The sequence below is a fragment of the Dysidea avara genome, chromosome 11 (genome assembly GCF_963678975.1).
Source record: "Dysidea avara chromosome 11, odDysAvar1.4, whole genome shotgun sequence".
NCBI classification, from domain to species: Eukaryota; Metazoa; Porifera; class Demospongiae; order Dictyoceratida; family Dysideidae; genus Dysidea; species Dysidea avara.
In genome coordinates this window covers 26867210-26884515 of record NC_089282.1, presented here as the reverse complement: position 1 = coordinate 26884515, position 17306 = coordinate 26867210, and the positions used below count along the sequence as shown (strand labels likewise).

At 39.1% G+C, this 17306-nt stretch overlaps 1 protein-coding gene across 2 annotated transcripts; it reads left to right on the top strand.

Moving 5' to 3' along the window:
• Nucleotides 1–5977: 5977 nt before the first annotated feature.
• LOC136238914 (sodium/bile acid cotransporter 7-A-like) lies at nucleotides 5978–16410 on the top strand. 2 transcript variants are annotated; one of them, XM_066029563.1, is made up of 11 exons: nucleotides 5978–6216; nucleotides 6268–6350; nucleotides 6392–6531; nucleotides 6577–6652; nucleotides 6707–6745; nucleotides 6791–6826; nucleotides 9989–10154; nucleotides 11720–11929; nucleotides 12169–12274; nucleotides 15735–15880; nucleotides 16381–16410. In XM_066029563.1, the coding sequence occupies exons 1-7, from the start codon at nucleotides 6063–6065 to the stop codon at nucleotides 10076–10078; spliced, it is 618 nt and encodes a 205-aa protein (XP_065885635.1). In that variant the 5' UTR covers nucleotides 5978–6062; the 3' UTR covers nucleotides 10079–10154; nucleotides 11720–11929; nucleotides 12169–12274; nucleotides 15735–15880; nucleotides 16381–16410. The 2 variants fall into 2 exon arrangements, with proteins under 2 accessions (XP_065885635.1, XP_065885634.1); XM_066029562.1 differs by lacking the exon at nucleotides 16381–16410 and having other exon boundaries at nucleotides 15735–16354.
• The last annotated feature ends 896 nt before the right edge of the window (nucleotides 16411–17306 follow it).

Sequence of the window (17306 nt, the reverse complement as noted above, 5' to 3'; positions counted from 1 at the left end):
CAATGAGACATGAAGACTCAAGTCAAGGCCCAAGTCTTAGCCTGTCGGCACAACCTTTCTTGCCAGCGCAACAATCACACAATGTGATAAACCCGTCTGAGGATGGTCAGGTGATTCAGAATCAGATAAGTAACAGTAGCAGTCATGGAAGTACGATGAGTCAGAGCAGTGTCAGTCGCCTTCCAAAGTTGAGCTTACCAACCTTTAGTGGTGAACCTCTATCTTGGCAAACTTTCTGGGACTCCTTCAGTGCAGCAGTGGACTTGAACCCTACCTTATCAGGAGTGCAGAAATTTAATTATTTGAGAGCTCAGCTACAGGGAGAAGCTGCAAGAGCTGTGGCAGGTTTTCCGCTCACTGATGCGAATTATTCTCATTCTATTAACATATTGAAAGAGAGATTTGGACAAACAGACAAGGTTAAGAATGCACACATGCAGGCACTGCTGAATCTTCCCAATCCAAAGAATGCAATGGTTGATCTTAGAGCATTTTATGACACTATTGAGGGTCACATTAGAGGGTTGCTCTCCTTGGGCATAATTCAGGAATCATATGGTGCTTTATTGATACCAATTATTTGGGGCAAACTACCAGCAGAGGTCAGACATAATTTAGCAAGGGAGCAAAACAATTCGAATTGGAGCATTGATCAGCTCCAAGAGGCACTGCTAAGAGAGATTCAAATACTTGAGCAAGGAGCAGCCACTACCTGCCCACTTGATACACCACCAATGATTACAGCTTCCCTACATACTGGTTCTGGAAGTGCTGACCACCACAGGAATTACAGATCAGATAAAGGTACCAGTAGGCCAATTAAGAAGATTACATGTGTCTATTGTAAGGGCATACACACTACAAATAGTTGTAATGCAGTTGTCAACACTGAGAAACGGTTAGAACACATAAAAAGGGAAGGACTCTGTTTCAACTGCTTGGGCAAACACAGAGTTAGCCAATGCACTTCTCATGCTCGCTGTAAGAAATGCAACAATAAACACCACACTAGCATCTGTAATGCTGTCAGTACAAAGCCACAACAGTCTATGGAGGATAGTTCAAGCAAGTCTACTGAAGCAAAATCTAATCAAACGCCAAAGGAAACCATTCCTGTAGCAGCCACAATAGCTTTAACTGATTCTCAAACATTCGTGTTATGCAACCCTGATAACTCTGTTTGCTTACTTAAAACTGCAGTGACTAATGTTATCTCTGATGTAGGCAGTGCTACTGCGAACATTCTATTTGATGAAGGTGCCCAACGCTCCTTTATATCTAAAGGGTTAGCAGACACATTACAGTTAGCAGACACATTACAGTTAGCAGACACATTACAGTTAACACCTCTTCGACAAGAGCAAGTCTCTCTGGCTTCCTTTGGAACTGATGCCATGTCACCCCAGTATTTAGATGTGGCCTCCGTTAGAATTGTCAGTAACACAGGTGAAATGATTCCACTGTCAGTGTTGATAGTTCCTAAGATTGCTGCCCCACTTCAGTGCATTTCAAGTTCAAAGTTACAAGAACTTCCTTACTTGAGAAATTTAACATTAGCACATTCAATGGTAAGCCACAGCAGATTTGACATATCATTATTGATTGGGGTTGATTATTATTGGAAAATTGTGGAAGATCATGTTGTGAGAGGAGATGGACCTACAGCGGTACAATCCAAGCTGGGCTACCTTCTTTCTGGTCCATTGGCTGTCTCAGATCATTGCAATGAAATCACAAGCATGCACATTGCTATTCAGGGTAATCACGTAAATGAAGACCAAACACTTGAGAAATTTTGGATGATTGAATCCAGTGGAACTTTTCCTGCTGAGAAAGACTCTGACCATTTCATGGACACTTACTTGCATAGTTCAATCACACGACAAGACAATGGGTCTTACGTGGTCAAATTCCCTTGGAAGGAAGACCATGCACCACTGCCATCAAATTATCAGGTGTCCAAGCGAAGAACCAGATCTCTAGTCCGACGTCTAGCAGGCACACCAGACCTCATGAGAACCTATGATCAAATCATCAAAGAACAAGAGAAAAGAGGGTTCATAGAAAGAGTAGCAATTGATCAGACACCTTTTCTGGGTAATGGTCAAGCACATTACCTACCTCACCACCATGTAAAGAAAGAGTCTAGTACAACCCCGATTCGCATAGTCTATGACTGCAGTTGCGGAATGTCGAGTAATTATCCAAGTCATAATGACTGCCTGGAAGTTGGACGCCCTTTGATCAATGATCTCTGCTCGATTATTTTACGTTTTCGCATCCACAAGTATGGAGTGTCTACAGATATTGAAAAAGCTTTTTTACACGTACAACTCCATCATGATGACCGAGATTTTACCCGTTTCCTGTGGCTGTCAAATCCAGAGGACCCAGAATCAGAATTTGACACTTATCGTTTCAAAGTGGTGCCATTTGGAGCAACCAGTTCACCATTCATGTTGAATGCCACTCTTCGACTCCATCTCAAAAATCAAGACTCTGAAATAGCTGAAAACATAGGAAAGAATCTCTATGTTGACAACATTATCTCAGGTGGTGCTACTGAAGAGAATGTCATGCAATACTTCAGGAAAGCAAGAGCTATCATGTCAGAAGCAAATTTTAATTTGAGGAGTTGGGCTTCTAACAGCCCCCAACTACAAGCTGTTGTACAAGAAGAGAAAATTGCTGACTCTAACAAGATAGTAAACATGCTAGGTTTAAGCTGGGATTTATCAACAGACAGAATAAGCTTTTCACCAAAGCCAATTGATTCTACTCTTGATTCAGGTGTTACCAAGAGGAAAGTTTTACAGTGCTCATCCAGGATCTTTGATCCACTGGGCATTCTCTCTCCAGTTACTATACGTGCCAAGCTGTTAATGCAAGAACTCTGGGAGAAGAACATTGATTGGGATGAACCACTGGAAGCCACAATGAAAGACAAATGGAGTAGCATAGTAGACAGCTTACAGAAGGCAATTCAAGTAACAATTCCACGACAGTACTTTCCCTTGGACAATGACTCTGACAAAGTTCAAGAGCTCCACACCTTTGCAGATGCCAGTCTCAAGGCATATGGAGCTGTGGTATACATTCAATATGGTAGCCACACAACATTTCTTATTGCAAAGACAAGAGTTGCACCACTTAGCAAACTTACTCTCCCAAGACTGGAGCTTATGGCAGCTCTTGTAGCCACAAGTTTGTTATTACCTCTTTAGGTGGCCATTATCATGATATCCCAATCCATATATGGTCAGACAGTCTAATTGTGTTGCATTGGATTTCCAGCAAGAAACAGTTGAAGTTACAATTTGTCTCACATCGCATCCAGGAAATCACTCAGACTTTCCCACCAACACTGTGGAATTACTGTCCTACTGGAGATAATCCTGCTGACTTGTTAACAAGAGGAACAGACAGTGAAGTGCTTTATGATTCTCTTTGGATGTACGGTCCATCTTGGCTTACCAAGCAATCAAGTTGGCCACAGTGGAAACAGAATGAGACCAAAATATTACATTTGCAGACAGAGCCTACCATTGATGAGGTGGTCAATGATAAAGCAATGTCAGTTGAACAGACAGGCCTGCACAGGATTCTATCAATTTCCAATTACAGTTCTTTGACAAGGCTGCTAAGAATTACTGCTTACCTTTCAAGATTTATCCACAACACTAAGAATCCCAATGCTCGCCTCACAGGAATACTTTCCACCCAAGAAATAAACAATTCTCTATCCAAGTGGGTTTACAACTGCCAACAGACTTACTTTCATCAAGAAGTCAAACATCTACAATCTAATTCTAGAAAGAAGATGTCACTTGTGAGACAGCTCCGTTTATTCCTGGACAAGGACGGCTTCATTTGATGCGGTGGAAGAATTCACAATGCACCACTTAGTGAGTTGTCGAAATTTCCCTACCTTCTGCCAACAAAGCATCCACTAACAACCCTAATCATCAACATGACTCACGTCAACCAACTCCATAGTGGAGTAAACAGTGTTATCACAGCTCTGCGCCAAAGGTATTGGATACCTAGAATTCGTCAGACAGTGAGAAATTTAGTAAGGAAATGTGTAATTTGCCAAAAGGTTTCAGGAAGGCCATACTCTGTACCAGAGGCACCTCCACTTCCCAAGTCACGCACATTGTGTGCTGCACCGTTTAGTGTAACGGGAGTAGATTTTACAGGAGCTTTGTTTGTACGTAACACAGGAGGAGAACAGAAAGTGTACATATGTTTATTCACATGTGCCAACACAAGAGCTGTCTGTACACTTGGAAGTTGTAACTGACTTAACAGAGGAGAACTTTCTGCAAGCATTTAGAAGGTTTGTTGGCAGGAAGTCCCTTCCTCGACTCGAGATCTCAGATAACACATCCACCTATCAATCAGCTACAAAGGAACTCAAGAAGATGTTTAGCTCTACTACCTTTAGTGAACAACTAACTAAACAAGGGACAACATGGCAGCTAGTTCATACCCAAAAGAGCACCATGGTATGGTGGCTTTTGGGAAAGGCTCATTGGGCTTACCAAGACCACCCTCAAGAAGGTGCTCGGGAGGACATTTATATCACTGCTTGCATTACAAACTATTGTCGTTGAAATTGAAACCATTTTGAACGATCGCCCACTGACATACACTTCAACTGATCTGAACGATCCAGAACCACTATGTCCATCACATTTACTATATGGAAGGAGGATTGGAGCATTACCATATCAACATGTTACAGATCCAGACTATATTACTGGCCCAATAATCCGTGAAGCTTTCACCCATCAAGCCCAGATACTTCAACATTTTAAAGGTTGCTGGAAGCAAGAGTATCTCACTGCCCTTAGAGAATTCTACAAGGTGAAGGGAACATGTGCTCCTCAAACAATTAAAACTGGAGATGTAGTGCTCATACATGATGATTCACCCAGGTTTACTTGGAAAATGGCAGTGATCAAGGGGATGATCAAGGGGAACGATGGATATGTTCGGGCTGTAGAAGTGAAGACCAACAGTGAAAGAACAAACCAACCAATTTCTAAACTTTATCCATTAGAGATATCGACTGATGAGAATGAGACTGTTACAGAACTTAAGAATGATGATGATGAACATACACCACTGATGACACAATGCCCAATAAGATGTTCTGCTGCTAAGGCCAAGGAAAACATATCTGAATGGAGCAAGGAGATCCTTGGCCCTGCCCCGGAGGATGTCGAGAATTGACCGACGACCAGTTAATACTGTACTATTACGTAATTATGAACAGTCACGTGCAGGTCGCATGCAGTAATATGATTGGTTGTAACCATGTTGTAGTGTTGGTTATGTAACTTATAAGTTGTAGGTAAAGAGAAATGCTCTCTGTTTTGAGTCTAGTATTACGAGAGCTCTTTGGGTTACCGCTTCGTTACTATCACACAGTGATCTGCCTGCAGAACTTTTCTATTGTAGAGTCCCCAGACCCTTTCGGAGCAGGCGTTTATAATTTCCAATCGATAAGTGCCGTTCACTGGCCAATAGATACTAAACCAACCATTGGCAGCCATACAACAGCAGACATACATGAATCTATACTATCAATAGTCCATAACATGAACTATTGATACTATGTAGGGCTCAATCCTCCAGATTGTTAAGCTGGGGGTGGGGGTAAGTTAAAATGGGGGGTTATAGATTATCGAGTTATCTATGTTTTTAGAGAGGATCACTACAAGTGTGCAAAGCACATGGGGTCCCCTTCCCCAGGGAAAACTTTGAAAAATTAGGTGTGAAAATGATTTTACTGTGATACCCTAATCATGGCAGGGAAAGATCATCAATTAAACCTTTTCATTTCTAACTACGTAGGCCTATAATGAAAGTACCTGAAAGCTGAACTGAAAGCAGATATCCATCCTTGACGAAACCACTCTAAAATCCCTTTCTTTGAACCAACACACATAAATACAAACACAGCTGCAAACTCACTACTAGCACTAATTAGAACAATTGTGTGCACTATTTAGAACTAGTACTGGTACCACACGGCTTTGATCACATGGTAGTAGATGACAGGTGGTGCAGATGACAAAGAAGAGCGCACAACACGATGTCATTTGGCTGCTAATATGGTACAAAGGATTAAAAAGAACTGGTTTTTACTTGGCGTAGTGTGTGTAATCACGTGGGCTAAGTTATGGCCTTGGCTTGGAGCTAAAGGAGGTAAGCAGAGTGGAGCTGCTGCACGTGATAGTCAACTATTATATATCCAAGGTCCATTAAAGCCAGAGGTGACGGTAAAGTACATTTCAGTGATGGCAATATTCCTAACCAGTGGAATGTCAATGAGAACAGAGGTAGCTAACTGCAGTCATTAGGTGTTATTAGTTGTCTCTAGGACCTCACTCAAGCTATGATGAATATCAAGATGCACCTGTTTGTCCAGTCATACACGCTAATCCTGGTTCCTTGCCTGGTCTCCCTACTGGTAGAGTCACTACGACTAATGTCCCTGGTCAACCCACTATTCTTACAAGGGTAAACTAGATCATGTTAACCTGTTAATAACTAGTTGTTATGTAGATTACTGGTTGTCGGGTGTATGCCTCCTCCTGTCTCATCTGCCGTCATCTTGACAAAGGCAGTGGGAGGAAATGATGTATGTTAGTTCTTGTTGATCATGATGTTCCCATGGTAACCTGTCATTGTACAGGCTGCAGCAGTGTTCAACTCAGCTCTGGGGAGTTTTTTAGTGAGTGAGTACTAGTATGTGGTGTTGTCATGGTGATGATGATAGGGGATAATGGTTACTCCTATACTATTACTATACCTGGTAAGTATCCGTTGTGTGTGATATGTCATTGTGTCATGAGATTTGTTCACTGTTTACTTTGTAATTGTACTAGTTAGATCATGTTATAAAATGGAACCAATAGTTTATAATAGTGTTTAGGAAGAGTATCCGACGCTAGTATGAATGTGTATAAATGAGCCCGTAAAGTGCTATGGCTTCACTTTAATTATTGCAGCGGAATGCGCCATACTATAACGGAAAATTCTTTAAATTGTCCCGACTACAGACATGGCAACAAGAAGCTCAACAAGAATAAAGGCGAATCGCAACACCTCGGAAAATATCGATATGGTGAATAGAACGGCTCTAGGTGAATCAATGGAACATGAGCCAAGCGTCAGAAACTTACAGCAAATGTGTTTGGGCAGGAACGCCAAGAAACGCACACCCAGAAGTAGTCGAGGAAGGAGTGAAACAGAGCCTAAGCCACTGCCTACTGCATCGACAAAAGGCAAAGCCAATAAAAAATTAAAGAAAGATGACAGAGAAGGAAAAGCTCGCTCATTAAGGAAAGTGAAGACTGTGATGAAGCACCGGTAGTAATGTCAATGGATGGGGATGACGTATATTATAGATTTGGAGGAGCTGCACTCTGTGAAATGTTACACTTACGATATCAACACATTAAAACAGCACCATTTAGTAGAAAAGATAGCATTTCCCAAGAAATAACAATTTTACAAGCGATTAACTCTAAAGATAAATCTGCCATCCCCAATTATCTAAAGTCCTGTGACCTCGGTTTCATGTACTTCCCACACCCAACATTCGTACCAATGCTTCGTAATGTTGATAGTACCCTGAAGGAGGTAAAGATTCTAAATATATAATATTTATGATGGTTTGTGTACTTTATTGTATTGTTTCTTTACTAAGGGTAGTTCAATAATACTAGTGGTTTGGTCTCTACAATGCTTTCCACTGTGGTGTGGAGCAACACACTGCTGAATTGGGTGTGCACAATGTGATGGACTGAATCTGGTTTCCCTCCTGCAATACGTCTCACAGCTGAGCTTGATATACACAAAGGTGATACAAAGTATACTGGATAAGTGACAAAGAACTACTTACAAAAGCCTTAAAAGACATACACATCAATGTGTAGTAAATCCCAAGTTGTAAAAGAACAGATGGTTGAATACAAAATGATTCCCATTACATACTTTGACATGAAACCCATAAGTTTCTGACTTTGAGAATTCCAGGCAAGCTACCTCCACATATTAATACTCCATCTTCTCTCTTTCCATCCTGCACACACTCTTTGTAAGTCGTGGAGTTGGCCATCTGATCTTCAATGCGTCTGCTGCTAGCCCTAGAAAGGTTCCTTTGTATGACTGTAATGTGGTCCATGAAGGTAACTGTAGAATCTTAAAACTCTTCAAGGCCTCGTAAGCAGCTGGGCTTCTTGTAAACACAGCTAATGCTAGAAATTATCAAATGGTTTTAAGCGATACACAAGCAAAATCAACAGATTACCAATTCTGATAGTTATCATACTCCAATTATTACTACTCTTTCCCACAGCCTATTATGACAAAGTACACTGAAATAGTATACTGGTAATAGTATACTACACTGAAATAGTATACTGGTAAATAAGCAGCACTTACTGTTTGTAGCTTGATCATGAAGAAACTGATCTCTCTGTTTCCTATGATCCATTTCCAAAATATTCTTGAGTACCCCTCCCAAACCGTGCGCATCACCTTCAGTAAACAATTTGTCAAGTTCATCTAGTTGTGTTGCTTCAATAGTTTCTGCAATTTTTCACATGTCATCATGTTGTTCATCATCTCAGTCTAATTCTGCAGCTCTACATTTAGCCAGTTTTAATTTGTCATTAGATCTTTCCACAGCTAGTGTAAAGACCAGACTCGGAAAATTCTTTTCTTGACTCATCACAACTACGGTAAAGTCCATTTCTCTCTTCTCACCTCTCGTCTTGCATTGTTCCCGTCTCTGACAAACTGGTAACAGATTTTATGACGACTCTCCACTTCAGTGGCTCGCATATCACTGGACTGCAGCTGAGGTGATTGATTGATTGATTGATTGATTGACTGAATAATTGATTGATTGATTGATTGATTGATTGATTGATTGAATGAATGATTGATTTGTGACTGGGATAGGCAGCTTGTTGCTGATAGTATCCCAGGGAGCTGAAACATCACAGCTCCAGTACAACAATAGGAACAAGTATACATAATTACAAAATTATACATAAAATAATAAGTAGGTCCAGCCTTGGTTGTCGTAAGTAATCAGAAATTCATTGAGTGAATCACATTCAATAATTTGGTGATAACACTTCTTCATTTGCATTGCAGTTCGAAGCATCTTTCATGGGAGATTCCACACATTGATTCTTTGTAGCAGATAAAATAGCCTCGAGAACAAATCGGTCACACGTTTCTGTTTCGACGTGGTGCAGCTTTCTTTTCCAAACTTTGCTTTCTACGGATTATTGTACAGGTGTATCCATTTGCTGATGCGGCTGACAGCACATGAGTTATGGGTGATGTAAAAGTATGCAGTAAAATACGTGAGTTTCCATGTACAAAGCCATAGCAAATTATAAATTAGTAACGTAGAATTTTTTTTTTTTTTAAAAAGGAACAAGGGTTAAGTTAGGTGTCTTCTTGGTATTCCCATGTTCATAACTGACTTTACAGTACATTACATTTGTAATGGTGAGGTGAAGTATGCTATTTATTTACTTACATAAGGGGAGGAGTTGAGCTTATTCAGATGTAAAAATAATATTGTACTTTTAAAAATTCAATCCAATCATTCCAGTATTCCACCATTCCAGTATTCCACTATTCCAGTAGTCCATTCCACTGTTTATACACTCCCATCACGAACAGCCACATCAGTCAGGCTCTAACAGCTGGTACAAACTTGTAATGTTGTCATGAATGTAGCACTGACAAGAACTTGTAGTAAACAAGCCTGTTCAGTTCTACAATGGGCTAATGCTGCTGTTTTAGCAGGCTGTAAAAGGAAGTGAGAATTGTTGTTCATTTCTTAATTACATAAAAATGCACTAAATTCTTGTTGCACTTGTATGATTTCAGCACTTGTATGGCTTGGGTTATTGCCCCATTAAAGTATTCCTGGTGTGTTTACATGTAGACAAGAAGAACTGGAACACTTAGCAGAGGAGTTTGCCTACAAGTCATCACTAAGAGAGAGCTGGTTGGCAGACATGACACAAATACTTGATGGACTGGATAATGGATGTGACGTACATTCTGCACTAAAGAGGCATGAGGCTATCCACACTGATGTGGACACCAGGGTAGGTAGTGTAGTGTTTATAGTGACTGTTCTATTAGAGTGTTTTGTCAACTTTGTATGTTCTATTAGAGTAATTGAACAGAACTGTGTAATGTTAATGAACAGTGTCATCTGTATGATCAAATTCACTTACACAAACAATTTTGTAGTTGACCCACCACACAAGTGTTATTGTCCCTTATAACAACTTATCATCTCTCAGCTGTATCAATCGAACTACATCATTTAATGTAGAAACACTGTATTACCTAGTTCTACAAAGTGTGAGACAAATTAAAACGCTGAAGTTACGAGAAGCCATATGAATATGCATCAAGTACAGGTGTACTGCTATTAATGTTCTTACCCAGGTGTTCTGATAATAGTAGCTGGTGTACTTTAAGAATAAACTGCACTACAGGATAAACTGTATAGCAACCATCTTGATAACTAATCAAATATGGAGTAATCCAGACAAGTCTTAATGGGAGCATGTATAACATTTTTGTGGTACCTCAGTAATTGTCTGGATAGTGTAGTAGAGGCCACACACCACAGGTAACCCATGATCAATAACATCACTTCTGTTGCTATTAAACTGATCATATCTGGTTCACATGGTACCATAACTCATCTTGCTCCACCACTTGGTCTAGTCTCATGCATTAAAATAAAATATTAGAAAACCCCTTAAATAGGGACACCTCCATATAAAGGATATTTCCTCAGTAGTGTCTGTCTTAGAGGGGTTCCACTGTATTTAAATGTGACCAGATCAACAAGAACTTCACATTTTAGTGCATTTTTTTCAGATTTAAATTTTCTAGAAGCCAAAGGAATGGTCAACCAAAGTTTCTGCCTTAGAAGCAGAGAACTTGTGAAGCTACAGCACTACAAAATGGTGACAACAGAAAGATCGATTTGTACAGTGACTATATGGCAATTAAACTACAGGTGCTTAATGAAATGGTCATAACTTGCAAATGCAGTTCTATACAGAGATGCAATTTACACCATCAAGTTCTCTATAAGCAGACAAAGCCGTTGCTACAACCAGGGTAGAGGTGAAAATTTAAGAGAGTGAATCACTCAATCAATACAAGACAGACTAATGATGATATCTTACGTCTCCTTGGGAACACAGAGACGAAACAAAGAATTTAAAATTCCTCTTGTGTTGGGGAACAAAATTATATTGTTGTCACCTTTCTTCATTGCAAAACAAGTGCTCAAAAAATTACGAATTCTTTTATAATTTTTAAATATTTCATCCATGATGTTTTATCCATTCTAGTGAATTAGTCTTACACTAACATGTGGTAATCTTGTAGATCTGGTAATGAATGATGTACCATGAACAAGTGTATTACATGAGGTAGACATGTAGTGTTACATCACATGATATGACTATACCTTATTGTCTATTGTAACACTATTGTACTCTATTCTGTACATATGCTACATACACAAATAGTCCATAGTAAGAAAATATAGTGAAGTTGTTCAGTTTATTAATGATTTATCTAAACTTTTTAACATCTTGAATGTGTATACCCTAACTGTGTGTTAATACAACCTTCTTATTAGCTTACAACAAAAACATCAAGTTGTTGAACACCAGATAGAAGGACATCGACAGCATTTCGTCAGAATGGAGAGAAGGTCAAGTTGGAGGCAGTCCATACCAGTAAGGCTACTGGTGTGAGGATAGTCACTCTACAAGAGAGGTGGAAGAAACTGAATGAGTTGTGTGCTAATAGTAAACAAAGACTGTAAGAGGGTAATCAACAACAACAGGTATGTATATTACAGTATGTTGTAATAATATGTGTGTACATTGTGTGTGTGTGGGTGTGGGTGCGTGCGTGCGTGCATGCGTGAGTGTGCTGTGTGTGTGTGAGTGAGTGATACATGTTCTGCATATTCTCTGTTTTGAAAACAATAACCATACAGTGTGTATGCATCTATTAAATGTACTCCTATACTGTACACACGTACAGACATCCACGTTATTTCATCTATTTGCCATCATGTAGACTACCTCTACTGGACAATCATGAGCAGTTAGAGGAATGAGATCAAAATGTATAGTTCTGAGATGGTTCAACTTAAAGATTTGAGTTCCTCATGTCTGGATCTGTGGTAAGTAAGCCACCTTCGGTATATTACAAGCATGTGTGTTGTTACAGTGTGTGTAATGTGTTAAGTCAGTACAGGAGATAGGCTTAAACATTATTAGTTGTCACAACTTGTATGGTTGAAATGTTATGGTTGTTAATATCTGAGGATCATTGTGTCATTTTTTAAAAAAAAATTATTAAAGCTTTACAGCACAAGTGCTGAAGGTCTGTAGGACACCTGGTCCTACAGCCTGTTCAAAGACTTTAGCTACTAAGACATTAGCTATTTAAGGTGTATTTGAAAAGCAGTGTTGGGAGTAACGCGTTACATAAGTAACGCGTTACGTAATATTATTACTTTTGTGGTAACTAAGTAATATAACGAAATACGCTATAAAAACAGGTAATATAACTCAAGTTACTTTACTTACAAATGTAACGCGTTACCTAAGTAATATAGTTACTGTAACGAATCTAATATTACGTAATAGTATTACTACAAGTAACGAAGTTACTGATCTCGTTAGTAATCCACTGAGTAACGCCTAGCCACAACGAAGTAATGAAGACTACTGAATGAGGCTTATTCACCAGCTTCTTACTTATAATCAAGATTTGTACATTGTCTAACAACGCAATCATGTCACGTGATAAGGTGGTAGTTTCAAACGTGACAGCTTAAGGCTGTGGGCACAAAGTAATATAATATGTAATATTATTACAGTTACTTTATTTTATTGGTAATATGTAACTGTAACTAAATAGTTCAGCTGCAAGTAATATGTAATATGTAACTAGTTACTTTTAAAAAGTAACTTGCCCATCACTGTTGAAAAGTTGCAGAAAGGAGAAAAAATCCATGACTGGACCTAGGTAGCCTCAAACCTGCAGCCATCCAATTTACGCTCATGTTATCATCCTTTTAATAAGTTGGGCTAAAACATCTGTGACAATAAAGTTGCACATGTGTTGTTATGTAGAAATGCTACAACATTTGTGACTGGATCTGTAATAATCCGAGATGTTTGCTCAAGCCTGATAAATGTATTAAACACAAGAGGTAAAATAATTTAGAATTATGGAAGAAAACAAGTTGATGTTGTGCTACTTCTAAAAACCAGGCGCCATGCAGCTAGCTAACTCATCTGGAATAACCATAGACAGTATATACTACTATGAATTAACCAACTATGTATTACTACTTTACAATAGGGTAGTTTTGGGTTGTGCCATAATATTATTAGCTAATTCTCGTATTTTGTAATTCATGAAATATTTGTAATTCGTTCAATTACGTTGCTATGCACTGCTAAGGAAGTGTTTGTTACACAAACCGCTTTTACCAACATATTACACACAGAACTATCTTCTAAACTGTTTTATAGTGTGACTAACATGTTTTTTCCCACACATTCTCTCGACAAAGCCTCAAAGCTGCTCTTCATTTTCGTTCGCGTATGTAAGGGATACGCTCCCTTTCAACTCGAAGCGATAGGCTATTCCTGGTAGTGTACGAGGCCTGCACCGTTGTTTTTCAGTTGCTAAATGCCTGAAAACCTCAAGGGGAAAGCAGTCTGAGGAAAGTCACCACACCCGTATTTCAGTCTGCCGAAAAGAAACCACCTCAGAGCAAAGTTCACCTGTGCAGAAGTTTACTACAGACTTCATTTCACTTTTACTTCTTACGTAAAAGCTGCTTTTACTGTTATTAAATGATTTTGCTCATGTGGGTACGTACGGACAAACATAGATAGGTAGATAGATAGGTACACACACACACTTTCACGAAAACAATTTCAGCAAGCCTGGTTAAAAAATTCTGTAAATTTTTAAGCATCTGTTTAGTGATGATGGAAAGTGCTAACAACAAAACCTTTTTATTGTTGTAGTCCCTAAAGATAGAGAAGTTTGAGTTTGTGTTGGACATGTGGTTCACTTTTATCTTTTTCTCCAATTTTTGACTTTGTCCTACATGGTCATTGGAAGGACCAGTAGCACACAACTTACCAAGCAATTCACTTGTTCATTGAAAATGTTGTGGTGTAAGTTACAACTCCGTATATAAGACTGTATTTGTAAGCTATGGTCGTTTAATTAAACACCTGTAGTTAATTGTCCGTACAATCACAGTACAAATCAATCATTCTGTTGTTACCACTTAGTAACGCTGCATCTAAAGTTGTCAGTTTTTTGGGCTGAAACTTCAGTTGACCATCCTTTGGCTGTCTACAGTATGTACATTTGTAGATAAAGGAAATGTAATCATACAGTACAATAGTACTGTATAGTAGGGACCACAAAGGAGTAGGCGTGGATCACAAAATAACACCACCCAAAAACCAGCCTCAATTTTCCCTGACAACAATGAGGCAGAATTGTTAGATGAAACTACATATGTAAGCTCGCACAAGCTTTCAGATTGACCTGAAATGCTTTCAATGGAATTTTTTTTTTTTTAATAATGGAATTTTGTACTGACTGACTGAGTAACTGACTGATGCCTTCAGACAAAACAACAGCTAAACCTACAGGCTTGATTTTTTAACTATTCGATGTTGCTTCAGCCAAAGAGGGTGCCTTTTGGCATACTGCAGTACATACAATGCATTCTTCATGGACTTACCAGTGTCCTCCTTTGTGTCCCATTCATCTTCGCTGTCAAAGTGTCGATTTGGCGGTAGAACGTGATGGCTTGCCTTCGTAACGGAAATTGTCCGTATTTTTCATAGTGGCTATTTTGATTGCAGAGGTGCTTTTCGAATGGTTCTTGATTCGTACTGCTGTGTAACGGGTTGAACATAGCTGACAACGAAGCATAATGGATACTTCACTTTTCAGGCAATATAAACTGGTGTGCGGGAAACCATTTCTTTCTTTTGGTATGCGTGGATTGCAGAGGTGCTTTTTGAACAGTTCTTGATTTGAAATGGGTTCAATGAACATAGCTGACAACTGATACTTCACTTTTCATACAATAATTGATATAGCTGGGATGCACAGTGCCATTTCAGATGCGGTATGCGTGGGTTCACCAGTCATAATAATTATATACAAAAAAAGTTAACAAACAAGTACACAAAAATAATTGGAATTTTCAACTAGAGTAGGGACCATAGCACATCAATAAAAAGTACTGAAACAAGCTGGAGTAGTCCATGATATTAAATCACAGTAAAACAATAAGAAGTGTTATGTCCCTACTGTGCGTGTACTTGTAAAATAGAATCCAAGTAATGTGCAAAAATGGAATTTGAAAATGTGTGAACATGTGGGATTTTGCAGATCCAGTCACATATTTTTAGTATGTTGTTTAAGACCTGTGGTACAATGAAATCAAGCAACCTGATTTGGCAGCAAGTGACGTTTTAATAGTGTTGCTTAAATCCACCGTCCTTAATTGTTGGTCAAACACAAGTACAATAACTCATCAGTTCATTTACGTACCACATTTCTTCTCTATTACGATAACCCTTAATACACAGGATGGTCAGGATTGGACAGCAGCAGAAGATCTGGTCACTACAAGAGGTCCCAGTGGAGGTGGAATATAAGGAAGAGTTTACTGAGGATCGTGAGGTTGATGAAGATATGGTACAAGAGATAAGATTACCACAAGTGAAGGCTTTGTGTAAGTGTAAGGGAGAAGTATTGAGAAGGAAGAGATAAGGAACATTTGTACAAATACTTTACAAGATATTATACATTATAACTAATAATTTACATTGATAAGCAATACAAAACAGCCTTTAGACACCTGGAAATACTTGGTACAATGGTAAGATATGTACCAAGTCTCAAAGTAAGAGATCAGTGATTCAATTTGTTTTTAACCTAATTTTAGGACCACGTTAAGTTCTTTGACTGTTGTATTAGGGTATTTGAGCGTTCTATTCGAGTATATTCTTTTTCTTGGTTTTCAGCCTCACTCCAAGAAGAATAATTTTGGCATATCATTCTGAGGGAGGAGGGAAGCTATAAGCTCCCAACCCTCCTTTCTGTTTCCTTTGGCAACCACACTGCTCATTTCATACAAACTACAATAAGTATTTAATTTACTGTACACGTACATGCCAGTATTACATGTAGTATATTTTTTTCATTGTGGGATTACAATGTGTGTCTGTTTAGTTGTTGAGAAGACTAACCCTGACTGGTGGTTACGAATCCCCTACTAATTATCCCCTACTAATTATCCCGGGACAACTTTGAGTTACGAATCCCCTACTAATTATCCCGGGAATCACAACAGTATGGAAAAGTACAGGTATTCACGTTGCAAATGCCCCTACCCTGGGGACGAGCTTGGGTGACGAATCCCCACCTGCTACCCGACCTGGGGTAGGTGGGGCGTGACATTGATAGGTGCATTACTCAAACGTAAAATGATCAATTAAGCGTAGACAGAGCAAAATTCGACAGTAACTTAAAAGCGGAAGTCCCATACAAAAGTATGGGAAGCAAATGCGGCTTGAGCAATAACTCACCACTTGAGCTAAGGACAGGCCATCTTGCTTGCTATACACTTCTTTTGAATAACTCACCACTTGAGCTAAGGACAGGCCATCTTGCTTGTCATACACTTCTTTTGAATAACTCACCACTTGAGCTAAGGACAGGCCATCTTGCTTGCCATGCACTTCTTTTGCGGGAAAGAAGTGTATGGCAAGCGAGATGGCCTGTCCTTAGCTCGAGTGGTGAGTTATTGCTCGAGCCGCATTTGCTTCCCATACTTTTGTATGGGACTTTCGCTTTTAAGTTATCGTTGAGTTTTGCGCCATCTACACTTAATTGATCATTTTTCGTTCGAGTAATAAAGTGTGCATATCGTCTATTAAAAGTTCAGTAAGCACAGCCATAGGTACAAATGTATTTGGTTGTTCTGTTTTGTTAGAGTATTTTAGTAGATTGCATAGATCACCTTTCGTGTTCAAACTTCCAAATCCCCAGACAAACTTGGATTAATTGTTTCTCATCCCTGCCTGCATCCCTTTTTAACCCAACTCCTCTAATTTCATTATTGCTGTTATCAATCACGTGCACATGTATTTTGAAGC

Excerpts from the sequence above, each read along its gene's own strand:
- LOC136238914 (XM_066029563.1), top strand. The coding sequence starts at position 6,063 with ATGACAGGTGGTGCAGATGACAAAGAAGAGCGCACAACACGATGTCAT. Across the intron at positions 6,217-6,267 it reads TTGGCTTGGAGCTAAAGGAG|GTCCATTAAAGCCAGAGGTG; the intron begins GTAAGCAGAGTG and ends TATATATCCAAG. Across the intron at positions 6,351-6,391 it reads GAATGTCAATGAGAACAGAG|GACCTCACTCAAGCTATGAT; the intron begins GTAGCTAACTGC and ends AGTTGTCTCTAG.